The sequence below is a fragment of the Streptopelia decaocto genome (assembly GCF_964273445.1).
Source record: "Streptopelia decaocto genome assembly, chromosome: Z".
NCBI classification, from domain to species: domain Eukaryota; kingdom Metazoa; phylum Chordata; class Aves; order Columbiformes; family Columbidae; genus Streptopelia; species Streptopelia decaocto.
In genome coordinates, this window is record NC_138657.1 from 27,091,831 (window position 1) to 27,108,354 (window position 16,524).

The following is a 16,524-nucleotide window of genomic DNA, read 5'->3' on the forward strand; positions in this document are numbered from 1 at the left end:
CCTATAGTAATTGTTTTAGAAGAAACATGAAGAGCATCTGTACCTGCAATTAAACTTAGTTATCTACCCTTTCCAGCTCATTTAAGATTAGATTTGAATTTCTTTTAATTGCTTCTTTTAATTCCATAGCTTCTGTATGGATTAATTTGTTTATATTTACTAATTAAATTATTTTTCAGGTTTGCTGTATGTTATTGAAACCCAGAAAGTTCTTGACCTCAAAATTAACCTCATGGCTTCATACATCATTGTTCCACAAAATGGATTCTATGACCATACATCAAATTTACTACTTCTGGACCTTGGTAGTCTTAAGGTATGTATTTACCTAATGAAGTAAATTACTGAAAATCATAGTTCAGCTTTTATGTGACTTCCAGTTTCTTAGTTTGTATTTTGTGGTACTGGTTAAGTAAAAATTCCTCTTGTGGTTTCTTTATTAGGTACTTATTTTAAAATGCTTTCCAGTCAAGGCAGAAATTACTGAACTCTTCTCAGTATATTATTTCAACCCCAAAAAATTGTTAGAAAATAATTCTCCCCTGGAATGAAACCACTGTTGTTACTTTGAACTGTTATGTTGGAAAATATCTAACAATGTTTTACCTCAGAATATCAAAGAGTAAACTTTTAAATTACATTATTAAATAGTCTTATTTTTAATATTACTATTGTTATCAATTACCTTTTGGTCATTTAGTTTACTTTAAAATGAGACAAGTAAACATTGGCAATTTATAAAATAACTTGGGTAAAATTAGAGATATGTTTGAGGTATTTCATGCAAGGGAAAAGTAAAAAAGGTAGTTTGTATTTAAAATGATAATTTAGCACTATAAAATCATAGAAGAGACTGTTCCTGCATATTATCACTTGTTGGTGAACTTGGGTTCTTTTGGGACAAATGATATTACTTGTACACAGGCAATTTATTTTTTTTTTAACTGTACTCTGAGTAAAAGTGATTCTGCCACTTACTATCTTATTAGGTTGCCTTATCTGTGTTTTTTTTTTTTTTTTAATAAGAATTTGTTTCCAAGCTTAAAATCTAGCTCAAGTAAAGTAAGTTTCCTATGTATCTGCCACAGACTGACTGAGTATGTGGGTTTCAGTTAGAATATATCAGGTTCTTCAGAAAGTGGAATTAGTAGAAAACATTGCTGTGTAAATATTAAAAATAATTTGGATTTACACTTAATCACTAATAATTTTACCAGCTCTTCTGAATGCTGATCCTTAGTAGGAACTTTCCAGAGTTCAATAATCCATCTGTATATTGGTTGGGTGCTTGAGATAGCCTCCTAGATCTAACAGAGGGTGGGTAATAGAACAGTCCACCTCCACCACTCATAGGAAATTACCCTCAGAAAAATACACAGAAGAACACATTTTGACATCAGACTCCAGTAAATGTGTCTGAGATTTTTTTTTTTCTTTTTCTGAAATGGGTGAGTAATTTTCATTGTGAATGTGACTTTTGGATTAGTTCCCATCCTTTAAGAAAAATTAGAAAATAAGATGAAAAGTTATATACCTCTCAGGATATGATTAGTGATTTTGCATTCACTTTGAGTGACATATGCTTAAGTGAGATGTAAGTCATCTGTTGAATGAGTATGTTTAATACAAAACAAATAATCTCTTTCCCTCAGGTACTTGTTAAGTTCAAGCCCCAAGGGGGGAAAATGGCACATAAAATTAAAATTGTATCTCAATGCAGATATGTAAGTGGGCTTAATTAAGGTTGCACAAGCAATATTAATTTGGTAATTCTGAATTTTCAATATGCAAGTTACTTTCAATGAAAAAGTAGTCATAGTTCAGTGTCACTGCAAAAAGAAATGCTGTGTCTTGGATGATAGAACATGTTTTATAGTTATGAACCTTTTCTTAACGGTTATCTGGGTCTAACTAAAACAGATATGGATCCAAAATTATTAAACATTTAAGGATGAGGACAGCCACCTTTTATCAGAGGTGAATAGATGAGGGGGAACAAACAAATGTGGAATACTAAAGAAGTATGGGCATCCCAAAGCCAAGTCAAAGTGATATTGATTGATGTTAAAGGAAGGACACTGAACATTGGTGATGAACAGTCCAAGTCCCTTTTTCCCCTTTACTCTGACTAATATGTAACATGGTAATGCCACAACTAATTCAACAGGATTCAAAAATAGATTTCATGTTCCTGAAGCGATTAATGCAGTAATATTTTTATATATTAAAAACCAAAATAGTTATCTTGTTGATTACAAAGGGTTTGAGACTTTATAATTTCAGGTACTATAATAATTTCCTCATAGAAGGAAATTATTCTATGCAAAATATATTTATAGATTTTAAATAACTTTATTTTGTTTCTTTCCGTGAAGAAATGGAGTTGAATACTCTTAGTTTTTTATTTGATATAGACTACCCATTTTAGGTATCTCCTCTGCTGTGGTATTTGTAAGACTGACCACCTATAATGAGGAATTTGAATTTATTCTTTTGTCATGGTAGGATCAAATATTTTTGGAACTAGTGCTTTGACTGTTTTTTAAATTGATTTATGCTTTTTTTGTGACTGTATTTAAGATGAAAAGCAAAAGTCGTTCTGATTTATCGGAACTCAAAGTAGGACAAAGCACTATTGAAGATATAATGTCAAGAGCTTATGACAGTTTTGATATCCAGCTCAGCAGTATACAGTTACTGTACAGCAAAAATGGTAAGTATTAATGAAAGTAATGTCTCTCTAGATAAGTAAAAATAATATGGTGATTGATGTACCATTATATTTTTAACTGAAGCAGTTCAGACTCTTTGGAACATACTTCTTTAAACTGCTGGTCTGAACTCAGTCCTATGAACATGTAACAAATTTCCAAAACATTAGGCCTTAGATTCCAACCTTAGCTTTTGCTAAATAGGTGAACTTACATTAAACCCCTTATTTTTGAAAACAAGTAATTTGATTTGTTGCATGGTAAATGTAAGAGTGTAACTAATTTATTTATGGTATTTTCCTCCACCGCCTTTTCCTTGCCTCCCTACAAATTTAAATCAGAATTCATGAGTTTGTTCATTGATTGTTTGTGAGGGTAAAGAAAGGATCAGAATCTCTTACTGAAGGAAGCTTTTACTAGTAGTTTGGGAACTAACAATGTAGAAACAGTCAGAACCAGGGAGTTTAAAGTATTTAATTCTTAACCGTGTGGTTCCAGAGGGGAATCCAGAGCTTAAACTCCCAGTACCATGCCTGTTAAGAGCTGGGCCTTCAGAAGTCTGTGGCATGGGTGGGTCAGCTCTTTAGATGTGAATGGTAGAAATTAAATTTTCTTGTATGTCTGAAGTTTGTGTCTTGTATAATATACCTGTATTGAAAGAGATTGTGTGGCCTGAATTTTTAGCAATATATACTAATATCAGATACTTTAATTCTGTGATATGTGTAACAAGAAGGAATCTCCTTCAAAGTTTAAAGCATAGGTTTTCTTGCTCTTCCAGATGAGAACTGGCAAGAGGCTCGGAAGCTGAAATATTCATCTCAACATATCTTGCAGCCTTTGGACGTGAAAGTGGAATTTAGCAGGGCTATGGTTGTTACAGATGCAAGAATGCCCAAGTGCGTGGTTTGTCCTCTTTTGAAATTTTGTGGTAGATGATTTTTGTAGGGAGAAAAAAAAAGAAAATAAAAGATCTAATTATACTTGCTTTGTTTTACATTGGCCATGTGTGAATCTAGCAAGTAAAATACCTTTATCAAAACAAATAGAGAATAAATCCAAGAAGTTGACAGATACTGAAGATGTGATAGAATGTTATATTGTTATAAAATATGTACAGTATATTTAATGATTTTTAGTAAAGATATTAATACCTGTTCTAATTAGGTATAATAGCTACATTTCAGTTCTCATTGGAAATACTGAGTAGCAAAAATTCTGCATTTACAGAGTCTCTTTATAAACATCACACAAATATTCTGGAAAGTAATGTGCTGTCCACACTCCATCTCTTTCACTTACGTTATTCATCTTGTCTGTTTACCTACTAGAGATCACTTCTCATGGAAACAGCTCTTAATGCATTGGGTTTGAATGTAGGCTTATTTAGGAAAAAAACATTATTATGGAAATTATACTCAATCAGAATGAAATGTATGTTACTATTAATGATGAAACTTTGACATTAAAGGTCGCTGAGTCAAAGTGGCAAAGATTAACTTTGCATATATTTTGGAAAGCGCATCTTCATTACTGTCTGACAAGGACACTACTACTTGAAAAAATTACATGCAAGGCAGCACATTAATGCATTAAGAGGTAATTTGGTTTATCAAGTCATTAATAAGAATTATATTTTTAGGCTAAAACAAGCTAATGTATGCTTACTTCATTCTTAAGACTTGAAAATGCAGTTTTTACCTTGCCATTCCAGAAAATTAATGACATAAAAATAGACCTAGGCTGTTGCAGAAAATTTAGCACAATCAGCAAAATCAAGAGGCAGTTTATGGAATAAAAGAATTACAAAGAATCTGAGATTTGCTTTGTCAGAAGAAAGCCCTGAAAATAATGTACCTCACCAGTGCTGTGTATTGTGAACGCAGATCTATGATTGCATAATATAATGGTGCCACCTTCTGGAAAGCTGGGATGCCAGATGCTGAATTCTGATGCTTTACTTTACAAAATGTTGTATTCTTTCCCTCCTTACTTTTTCTCTATTTGGTGAAGAAGGGGAGATAATTAGGGAAATACATCTCACAGGAATCTGTTTTTTTGTCAGAAAGTCCAGGAAGGGAAAGTGACATTTCCTTTCTATGGTGATCTAACAAAATGTTCTAATGTAGCTTTGTAATCAGCGTCTCTCCAAGTTATGCTAGTATAACCTGGATTAAGGATTGTCTGCTCTTAATGAAAACACCCATTGCAGTATTGTAGTATTACCTCTCTGTCTTGGCTACCAGGGCCGCCTTCTTTTGACAGTTCGTGTCTAATCTGATTATGGGAAATTTTTCCTAATGAATATAATTTCTGTATTCCACATTCTTATACAGTCACTTACTTGACAGTAAGTAGTTTCTGCCTGTGTCTGGAAATTGGCAATTTTTTTCTTCCGTTGAGATAGCAGTATTTCTTGGAGATCAGCTGCCATTTCTTTCTGAGTGCCTACACACTACAACGCTTAGGAATGCCACGGGCAGCAGTTTGTTGCTAGATACACATACACTACAGTGAGTTACTAATCATAACTAATACTTAACATTCACTAGGAGCAAGTAACCGTGTCAAATCTAAAATTTTGATACTGTGACTCAACAACAACTGAACTTGTCCATTTTCTACCCGGTTCAGTCTCCAAATGCTTCTAGGACATATTCTGTGGATTGTATTAGAGTTATCTAGAGTTATCTACTAATCTTGAAAGACTGGTACAGCAGCTTTTTACCTGATGGTGGAGATTTGACTTTTACTTTAAGGGCTTGCTGCTCATCCTTGTTGCTTTGAGCTCTTTAAAAGTCTGAAAATCATGAACTTCTGTACAGTATATATCCTGTTAGGATCATATGATGAATTTTTACATTTGGTTATATGTTATCCAAATCAGTTAAAACCACAAATGTTCTATTTTCTGCTGGTCACTAGCTCTGACTATTCAAATCGATCAATAGTATCAGTATCAATGTAGCTTCAAATACCAAATCTCTTATTGTCACTGCACAATCTCTTTGTTTTCAAGAGTTGTCAGTTAATGAGTATTTACGTACAAATATTAAGGCCCCTGTGATCTTTAAATGACATGGTGCACAAATATAAAAATTAACTGGTGTCTTTTGTGTCAGAAAAATCCTGTAAACTGTAAATTTTAGTAATTATAGTTGAATAGGGTATAATGCACCACTATTGCTCACATCAGCTACAAATATATTAATGTATTTTTAGTATACATATAGCTATTTATTCCAATTTTTGTAAATATACTTCACTTGGAACTGTGCTGTAGAACAGCATAGTTCTGTTGAGCAAAGTGAGTAGAAAAATGTTTGTTCTACAGCAAAAACTAGTACCAAAATTATTTTGTTTTCTGTAGTAGAACTTTATGAATTCGTCTCTTAGTTCTGAGGATGCCTATTTTACTCCAAGGTATCTGAAAAGCAGGTAATTGAGTGTCTGTTTTTTTGATTCTTTGATGTTTGTACTTCCTTGGGTGACTATTGGATCCAGTTGAATTCCCTGAGGTTTTGTTGTTAAAAATCAATAATGAGATAGCCAGGACTATTGTTTTCTAACCTGTAGGTTTTGTTTTGGGTTTTTTTTTTTTTTTTTTTTTTTGAATGTTTGTTTTATCCTGTGGTATGGTTCCCCCATTTTCTAAAGGTGGTTTCTAGGAGTCTGTCATCAGGTCTTTGAAGGTGTATGAAGCCAGTATGAAGATACTAATAGTAAAGGCATATTTCCATTTAATTGTATTAGTTAAAAAAAAAAAAAAAATCCAGTTTGAAGGAATGTGCTCATTTGCAGCTTTTAGAATGGCATCCTTAGCATTTCCTTCTATCTAAATATAACCAGTCTGAACTTGGAAGAAGTTTCTGCACAGATTTCCTTATCAATTGAAGTAGCTCCTCCATGCTTCAGTCTCTACAAATTGGGAATAATTTTATTCCACTTGCAGATGTTTTCTGAACATTAAAAGCTTTTGTTAAAAGAGCAGTGTAGTGAGCCTGGGATTATTTTCAGTTGTCTGCCTTGTATCTGCCAGGTACCTTCCTTGTAAGTGCAGAGGCTGTCTGCTGCACAAAAATTCATCAAAAATGTCTTAACACTATACATGCACAACTTTGTGCTTGGCTTGCACAGGTAAAAGGAACTTTTTTCCAGTTACTCTTTTAGTCTCAAAGTTAGCTGTGGGTCATTGAAAATGTTGGGATTTTTGTCCTCATATTTTCTCCATATGTTATGTTCCTTTGAAGACCGAGCTGTGAGTTAACACAGCAAAACTGGGAGGAAACAGCAAGTCCCATTTCTTACACCCCATGTTAAGCATCTGCTGCTGCCCGTTGCTGGAGACATTTGGCTTACTGAACAGACCTCTTTATTTGTTTTAGCTAGATGTTGTGATAAAAGCATAATAATGTTCTTGGAGGCAGTCTTCTGCTTGCTTCTGTTCTGTTCACTTCTGTGAGAAACTGGGATGAGTTTTATGTCTTTAGAAAGTCAATATCTGCATTTGAAGTGATTATACTTTTTTTTTGGCTAAAGCCTATTCAAACAGGCTTAAAATATGCTTTACTGCTTTCATTTTTAAAGGCTGTTATTTTATCTCCTTTATTACCTGTGCCATTTATTCCTTTTTTTAAATACCCAGACTACTGCTAGAGTCATCTTATATATATATATATAAAACCTCTAGGAAAGTTATCGTTATGTTATGGTTAGATGAGTGATTTTTCTGATCAGGAGGGTTTGTGTCTTTTTCAGAACAAAATTAATGTGAAGTTTGAATGAAATAGTTGTAAGATACCTTTTATTGTTTACAACACAGGTTCAAATTGTCTGGACAGCTGCCTTTACTTTCTGTCCAAATATCAGACCGGAAGCTGACAAGTATCTTGGAACTAATTGATAGCATTCCTAAACCAGAAAGTGCTCCTGCTACTAGTTCTCCAAAAATAACTGAGGTAAGGTTTTTAAAAAAATGTTTCATTAATAATTATCAGAAAAACACTTCATTGCTATTAGCACTGCAGGTATAAAAGGAGCAGGAGAAAATGGAGAGCAAGCATTTAATTAGTGCCTCTTGAAAAAATTAGCTAATTTTCTAAAACTACAGAAATTTTGCCTCTTAGTTTATTATGGTGTTTAACCAGTAATTGTTAAATAGTTGACCAGTGGTGAATTTTAAAAAAAAACCTCCAAACTTTTACTGCTTTGGAAATTACTTTGTAGTCCACATTAATCTGGGTTAACAACCATATTCACTTTAGTTGAGGATAAGTTTGATTGTACCTTCAAATTTACACATGTATCAAAGTGCTGCAGAGTTTGGGTCCAGCTATTTAGTATAGTGAAGAAAAGGTTGAAACCTTGGCTTTTAAAGTTGGAAGTGTTATGTGAATCTTAGACAGGAGTTTGACTTTCAAAAACAAAACAAAACAAAACATGTCCATTGTCTGTGGCTAATGTTGGCTAAATGGTGCCTGCCTAGCAAAAGCAGTAGCTACATTTCATCTGACTTCGGAGTTCTTCCCAGCTTTTCTTGATTGAATTATACACCCTGTCTGAGTTGGCAGCAGTTCTGCCTTGCATTTCAAAGGTTTGGGAGTGTGGAGTTGGTTCTCTCCCTATCTCCCAGCCCCCTTTCCTTAGGTAAAATTATTTGGGTCAGTGTTTTATGCATTCTTTAGGACAGAGGATTGCCATTTTCTTGTTATCATTCCTGGAAAGTATGTTTTACCTTTTGTTATGAGCTGATTTTAACAAATCTAGGTAGTGAAATCCTAATTCTTAATTTTTAACATCAGTCTGGGGTGCATAATCTGGCTATGTTTTATATATCTTTAAAGCAATCCATATTTGAACATATGTGAAATCTCAAGGTCAAAGACAAACATTTTCCTCTCATTTGTAAATAGTTCTAATTATCTGTCATTTAATCTTTTGTGTACTTGATTCTAAAGGAATAATGGTCATCCTTGGTGTGTTTTTGTTGACCTTTGTTTGTTTTTAAGATTACTTAATAATTATCTTTCCATCTTTATACAAAGTATTCTGCCCTGTGCCTGATGTCTGTTGCTGCAGTTTTGATGGTGTTTTCTGTATCTTATGTTAGCATAATATTGAATTGCACACAACTAGATATGCATACCTATTGAAAGTCTATATAGAGTGAAGATTGCTAACTTGCAACATGTAGTTCCTACCATCTCTTTAGTGGTTGTTAAAATTCTAGTTAGTTCTGACCTTCTCCTTCACTCTCCATATACTAATTGTATCCCCAGCCAAAAACTGCTCTAGTCTCTCTTGTTTTGTGCAATTAATTACAGAAAGGCTTTCTTCAAGAATAAGTGATGGCAACTCAAGTTTATATAAATAAAATGTGCATATATAAGATGATTATCTGGTAGTTTTTAACATTGCCTATACTTTAATTTTAGAATGCAATTACTACAATTAAAATATTGTAAGTGACTTTGTGCTTAGTATTACCTGTACATTACTTGTGATGTACAGGATGAGGTGAAAAAAGACTGTTGAGCCAGTGTGAATGTATTTGCATTATATGCAGCATTGCTGTTAAAACTTACGGTTAATCTGTGTGCTCAAGCTTCTGTCTACTGCAGAACATGACAGATTCTAGCTGCTGGTATTAAATTCAGTTAATTTGAGTCAATTTGCTGCTCTCATGGTGGCAGATATACTCCCACACTTTCATGCTTGTAATTTAAATTCTTCTGAGCTTTGTTGCCATTACATCACTTTTGAACCAAAAAGTGTGTGAAATCGCTTTTCAGAGCTCCACATGTGAACTTTATTCTTTACATTTTGAGTTAATGGAGTAGTTGTTCTTGGGCCGCAAAAACAGAAGACTCTTCAGAACAAATCCTTTTAGGTTTTTTGCACACTGCACTTTTCTTGTACTTTAGTCCACTTCACTGTGGAGAGCTTTATTTCTCATGGTTTGGTAGTGTGGAGTCAAGTAGCGCAGTTTCTTCTCCTTGTCTTCTTAGCATATGAAAGTGTTACAGATGAGATGTTTTCACAGTTAAGACTCTTAGGAGACTTGGTGTATCTGTTACTCATAGACATGGATATATTCAGTAAGGTCAAATCGTGTAGGCTGGAGACTGGGGAGAGAGATTATTGAAATGTGAAGAGCAAGATGAAAAACGGAGTCCCGGAAAAATCATCAAAGATGATTGTTTCTTTCTTTCCATAATACTTAGATTTCTGTAAGATACTGTAAGTTATTGTGTAATTGTTTTAAGACTGGTCTTTGAAAGTAGCAGTAATGGGGAAAAGCAAAACAACAACAGATAAATTACTGTTGTGTTTGTACAGTCCACAGCCAAAGGCACTCAAGAAGCATGGGCACACAGATACCGCACACCTCTTCTTACTTGAGTACTAAGTGCAAGGCACATAGTAGATATGCACATGAAACATGCAGATGAGAATTATTTACAAACTCAAACCTTTCAGGTTTGAGTTTGTACTTGCTGAGGCTTAATAGGAAATCTGGCTTTGTTGAAAAAACTGTTTGGTTACCTTCACTAAGAGAATTTGATTCTGTCATATATTACACCACATGGTGCAAGGATTTGTGTGTCCACTCTAGTGGCAAAATGGTGACATTTCACACATAGTTGTCACTTCTCTGTGTTGTGCATAACTACATCTCACAATTAAAGACTCTACTAGCATCTCTTTTTCTAGATACATGAAGAAATGAGGTTCAACAAGGTCATGGGTCCTGCCCTTGGGTCACAACAACCCCAGGCAGCACTAAAGGCTCGGGGAAGAGTGTCTGGAAAGCTGCCTGGCAGAGAGGGATCTGGGGATGTTGATTGACAACTGGCTGAATATGAGCCAGCAGTGTGCCCAGGCAGCCAAAAAGGCCAACAGCATCCTGGCTTGTATCAGGAATAGTGTGGCCAGCAGGACTAGGGCAGTGGTTATCCCACTGTACTCGGCACTGGTGAGTCCCCACGTTGAATCCCGTGTTCAGTTTTTGGCCCCTTGCTACAAGAAAGACATTGAAGTGCTGGAGAGAGTTCAGAGAAGGGCAATGAAGCTGGTGAGGGGCCTGGAGCACAAGTCTGGTGAGGAGCAGCTGAGGGAACCAGGGCTGTTTGTTTAGCCTGGAGAAAAGAAGGCTGAGGGGAGACCTTATTGCTGTCTACAACTATCTGAAAGGAGTTTGTAGTGGGGTGGGTGTCAGTCTCTTTTCACAAGTAAAAAGTGATAAGACAAGAGGGAAATGGCCTCAAGTTGCACCAGGGAAGGGTTAGATTGGATAGCAGAAAAAAAAAATATCTGCCAGAAGACTGGTGAAGCATTGGAACAGGCTGCCCAGGGGAGTGGTTGAGTCACCATCTCTGGAGCGGTTTAAAAGCCATGTAGATATGGCAATTCAGGACATAGTTTAGTGGTGGACTTCATAGTGTTACATTGATGGTTTGACTTGATCTTAAGGATCCTTTCCAACCTAAAGGATTCTGTGATTCTATGGAATTTAGAAACAATTCTACCTGCTGTAATGTTTTCTCCAGATCTTTTTTCTTTTTTTCCCACCTGTCACCGGTATCATGTGATTTTTATGAAGAACATTTAATTTGTTTCTGTTCTCTGAAGTTCCCGTACTGTAGTTCTGTGAGGGATTAGGTATTGTCTTTCCTGAGTTGTCATATGATGTCCTGTTTCTGTCCATCTTCTGCTGTGTGAAGCTGGGTGTTTGAACCTCGTTTCTGTCTACTGCTGTATTCTCTCTGCAGCTAGATGAATGCGCAGTTCCTGCCGGTTTTATCTGATTTAGACCCCATTTCTCTCCATGGTTTTAACTTTAGTAACGGAAGTGTTTAATTGTAATGATTTGTTCTTAAAATAAGACAAATTTCCTTAAATTATAAGACTTCTGTGCAACATATATGCATGTAGTAGCGTGAGCAATGAATTCAAACAAAACTGTTATGGTATCTCCTGTTTCAGGCTGCAATATCCCCTGTACTGTCAGCACCACATTTATCACAAGGTGTATTTCCTGTTTTGGATCTTCATTCATTTCCTGAGTCAGGTAATACAATCTATTTTAAAGCCTGATTTCATGAACAGGTCAAATCAAGTTTGACTTAATTGAATTAATTTGTTTCTCTTGGAGTAAGTGACAATTTGTGGCTTTGTTTCAAGATCCTGATGTTAAGTAGTATTATATTCTGTGAAGCTTATTATAATATCACTCTACAAAATATTTGTGTGTTTTCTCATAGCAATAAAATTCTGTATGCTTGTTCTTGCCATTGTGTTTCTGAAGGCAAAAATGTTTGGTAGAATAGCTTTGTTTTTTTTGTCTTTGCATATGTTACTACAAATCTGTGTTCAGAACATCTGAAATAGATGTATGTCATTTTTGATTCAGTATGTACTACTTCTCATTTCTTCTCCTACTTAGCTGGATTTATTTGAATTACAAAATACTGAAACAATTACTATTAGAAACTACTGTGTTACAAAGAAATACCATTTTGACTTCTGCAGGATCAAACAGAAGATTGGCTGTGGGGGAACTGGTCGTGTTTAATACTGAGTTGCTGTTCAAACAGCTTAGCTAGATTGTAACAATCTAGTAGTTAAATTTGAAAAATAATCAAATATATCAATTTTATTTCAATGTCAATCACCTTTGTCATGCCAAAACACTTAACTGGAGAAACAGAGAACAATACTTTTTCTCCTGTGTCAAGTTAGTGATACATATGGTTTGCAAACAGTAATAAAATTATCAGCAAAGTTAATTTTTGTCTACTTTATAATTCTAAATTCAGTGTATATACAGTATGTATATAAATATGTACCTGTGTATCATCTTCTATTTTTTGTATGAGTTCCTTTAAGTGCCCAAAGGTAGAGAGAAGTTGTCTTTCAATTCTTAAAAATTAGGGTGATATGAGAGCAAATACTGGCAACAATTAATTTGAGAAAGGAATAACTAGATTTAGATTTAACCAAGTCTGGTTTTTAATACATAGTGTACATAGAGTTGTGCAGTTATTTTAAATACTTTAAGTGATTCATGTTATTTTTCTATTGTAGATCCCTCAGATTCAAGGGTGCTTTCAAGCCTTAGAATTTACCTCTTAATGCAATTTGTTCAGTCTTGTCAGAAGAGTGATGCTTCTTCCAAAGTTACTTTTGACTTCACTGCCTGTGTTTTTTAGGTGGAGGAAAACAGCCTTAGATACTGCAATCTGTTTGTCTTGGTTATACTTCTGTAATAATGTCCAGTGGATTAAAAGCTTGGCAGTCCTTAGGGGTCTCTCCTGAAATGGGAGATCTGTAGCATGAGATACAAAGTTGTGCCAAGGATAGTGAGGCAAAGACTTATGTATGGTCAGCAGCAGCTGGAGCAGCAGAACAGTTATTAAGCCATTACTACATGCTGAAGACATGATGAGCCATGGTCTGTGCTGTCTTTTGCAGAGCTAACAGTGAGAGAACACTGCTGAAGGAGTTAGTTGACGAGAACTGCTTTATCATGATGTGATAGAGGGAGCTGTAGGTCTGGTGAAAAGTTGTGGAGCCAGGAATGGAGAAAATAATAGAAACAGACTTTATTGGTTGCCAGTTATCAGCTAGGTAATCTTCCTGTACTTGTACATTTAAGTTTTTATAGATGTAGACAGAAAAAATTGTGTGTCACAGTACTGCAAAATCTTGGCTCTCTAAAATGTATATGTAATGTTGTGAATTAATCCCTAGAATCAGAAGAGGAATTTTATGATGCTCTAAGCAGTCCTGTGGAAGACATGCCATTTTTTGAAGCCCCATCTGGTTCCCTCAAGCGAGCTACCAGTATAAGGCGAAAAAAACTAGTCAAACAAGAATCTTTGAAAAATATGACAGAATTCCAGCTGAGGTTTGAAGTAGCTGAGGTAAGGTTTTTGTGGGTGTGTTTTTTGGTTTTGTTTTTTAAAATTATTTTTATGAAGCGCATCTGAAATATATTTTCCCTCTTTGTTCTGTTCATTAATGCATGCCTGCGGAAGTATTGATTCCCCATTTCTTGTTGAAACGATTCTGTAGAGTTTAGAGGGTTTTTTTTTTTCCAAGTGACAGTTGTGCTTCTGCATCCTTGTTGCCACTGAAATACTTTGGTATATCCACTTTATTTCCCAACACATTTTATCACTGAATTTCCTCTACCTGACTATCACTCAAAAATCACACTATTTATTTGCTTTGGCTTAAGATGGAGCTTTTTACTTCTTTACTTCCAAATACTGCTGTGGTCACTGGGAAAAATTCATTGATCATCTTGTATGTTAAACATTTTGTAACAAGCACCGTGTTTTTCTGTTCCAGTTTTTCCCAGACACTGTTGATATCAGACCTAAATTTGTAACTGGTTCACTGTGAGTTGTTTTGTGTGTTACTCTTGCGGTTTCAGACTTGGGAAAAAAAAGAGTATTTTTCCCAAAGGCAAGACACTGTTTCCAGCAGCTTCAGCTGGTCTACTAAAAGATATGGCCTCTTACCACCATAATTATGTTTATCATTAGACTGTCATGGCTATGACAGTGTTATTGCTGCTAATCATTGTATAGCTTTACAAATAAACCATACAAGTTGAGTTAACTTGAAAGATTCTCTTTTAGGGTAGGGCTTACATGATGGTTCAGCACATCATAACTAGCTTGCAACATATCTTATTATCTACCAAACGTTACAGAAAATAGATAAATAAAATTGCAATGTACTGTTTTTTTGTGTGATAAGACTGTTTATGAACTGCCCGTCTAAAGATAGATGCTGTATTTTACATGATTCTTTAGTGGAAACTACCTTAAAATCTCTAAGAAAAAAGTACAATCAAGAATCTCTTACCACCTTCTCTCTTATTGTTGACTTTATAGTTTAAAATAACTAACTGCATTTTGTTTTCCTTTTCCTTATTTGTAGAGAGCATTTAGTGGAAAGGAAGAGTACATAGCCTGGTTTTGCATTTGTTATAAAAGACAGATGAAAACAGCTCAGCTAGGTGTATATTTAACAATGTCTTGGTCATGCATGGGTGAAAAAGTAGGAAATCCTCTCACCTGATATTCAGTCTGGGAATCTAACTCTTACCAGGATAGTTCAAAGGAGTTCTAGCGAATGGAGTAAATTCTTTATGCTGACTAAAAATCCAGTTTTAACTGGGTCGGACATTACTAAATGTTTTACAGAGTTGGCTTTGTTTTTGTTTTTGTTTTTTTTTTAAAATAAATCAGTTTAAGTGTAGCTTTGGTATTACATGTGTGAATGGTTGAAGTTTTTGTTAAAAGAGCAAATAGCAGCAGCCAGTATTCTAGCAATTTTGCTTGTTGAACTGTTTATTTTTTCTCAGCATTTGCTGTATAAAGTTAAATGATCAATACACATGAAACAGTAAAAATGTATGTAAGTATATGATCCTATATAATAAACTAAAAGGATAATCACCTACCTTATTTTTTTTCTTTCTTTTCTGCTTGTCTTGGTCTTTTTTAGGTGTTAATTAAATTGTGCCGTCTTACTGGTAATACTGAGACACCTGTGCTGCAGCTTGATATTGTAGGTTTAGGCACTGAACTTAAGTTAAGAACATTTGACATGACTGCAAATGCTTTCCTTCGTGAAGTTTGTCTGCTGTGCCCAGAGTATATGGGTAGGTATTTATAGTCTGTTCAAAAAAATATTCACAAATAGCACTGTGAATTTGTCTTCAAAAAACCTGTAGGGCTTTCTTTTGTCAGCTGAGCGAGATTTGCTTTGCACATTAAACATTGGGCTGAGTGGGAAGGGAAAAGTAATTCAGGAGATCGTTCTCTTAGTAATGCTTTGGTAATTATGTTCTGGTTCTGATTATTTTAGTAGAGACATCTAACTATTTCAGGTCTGCAGAAAAGGTTTTGTGATTAAATAGTAATGACAGCTATTGGCCTAGTTTGTAGTCTGTAAAGGATTAAGAGAATTGTAGAAAATGTGTCAATTTTTTTCTTTAAAAAAATATTTTTTTTTTTTTAAGATGATAATGACAAGCCAGTTTACATCATTACTACTTTGGATAATGTAGAAGATGATCTTCTCACTCTAGAGTACATAAAGGTGAGAAAAGAGCAGACTTCGCTTTTCAATTCTAAGCCAGTTGTGGAAAGTACAATATTATTGAGCAAGTGTTGAAGGTTTTTCCTTACTTATTCTTTAACATATTGAGTGTCATGTACAAAGTCTCTGTGCTCCCTAAACATTAACTTGTATATCTTAAATTATAGTGATTTAAAAAAAAAAAATTCTAATGAAATTTGCAAACTTTTCCTCATTTGTTTTTTGTTTTATATGTGTTTTTGGTGGAATAGGCTGATATTAATGGACCGGAACTGAAGACTGCCTACCAGAACATTATACAGAAAATAAAGGTATAATAGCTGTCTTTTTTAACATAATTTTCTCATTGTGGGAAGAGAGGCATGTTGGATAACCCTAATCTGTTCTTTTAGGTGAACTTTTCATCTCTAGATGTTCATTTGCATACTGAAGCTCTGCTGAATGCTATGAACTATCTGAATAATCTTCTACCCAAACAAGAAACTAAAGTTACAGAAGAACCGGTCCATGAAAAAATAGAAGAAAAGAAGGATGTTCTTAAGAAATTAAGTAAGTTTCTTTATTTGTTGTTTGTTTGTCTGTTTTTTTTTTTTCCTCTTTTCATTCCTCTCTAATTATTTAAGCAAGGAAGAAAACAGATGCATTTTCAATTTTTGTAAGCCTATCAATGACTTTTCAAATGAGACATTTTGTT

At 34.6% G+C, this 16,524-nt stretch overlaps 1 protein-coding gene across 1 annotated transcript in view; it reads left to right on the forward strand.

The window, feature by feature from the left end:
- The window catches only part of VPS13A (vacuolar protein sorting 13 homolog A), a 105,818-nt gene that overhangs the window by 24,403 nt on the left and 64,891 nt on the right, over positions 1–16,524 (forward strand). Inside the window, exons 20-29 of the mRNA XM_082074915.1 lie at positions 180–316; positions 2,581–2,713; positions 3,493–3,610; positions 7,534–7,669; positions 11,697–11,781; positions 13,464–13,636; positions 15,234–15,390; positions 15,751–15,830; positions 16,082–16,141; positions 16,223–16,379. Of these exons, the coding sequence (XP_081931041.1) occupies positions 180–316; positions 2,581–2,713; positions 3,493–3,610; positions 7,534–7,669; positions 11,697–11,781; positions 13,464–13,636; positions 15,234–15,390; positions 15,751–15,830; positions 16,082–16,141; positions 16,223–16,379 (1,236 nt within the window). The remainder of the gene's footprint in view (positions 1–179; positions 317–2,580; positions 2,714–3,492; positions 3,611–7,533; positions 7,670–11,696; positions 11,782–13,463; positions 13,637–15,233; positions 15,391–15,750; positions 15,831–16,081; positions 16,142–16,222; positions 16,380–16,524) is intronic.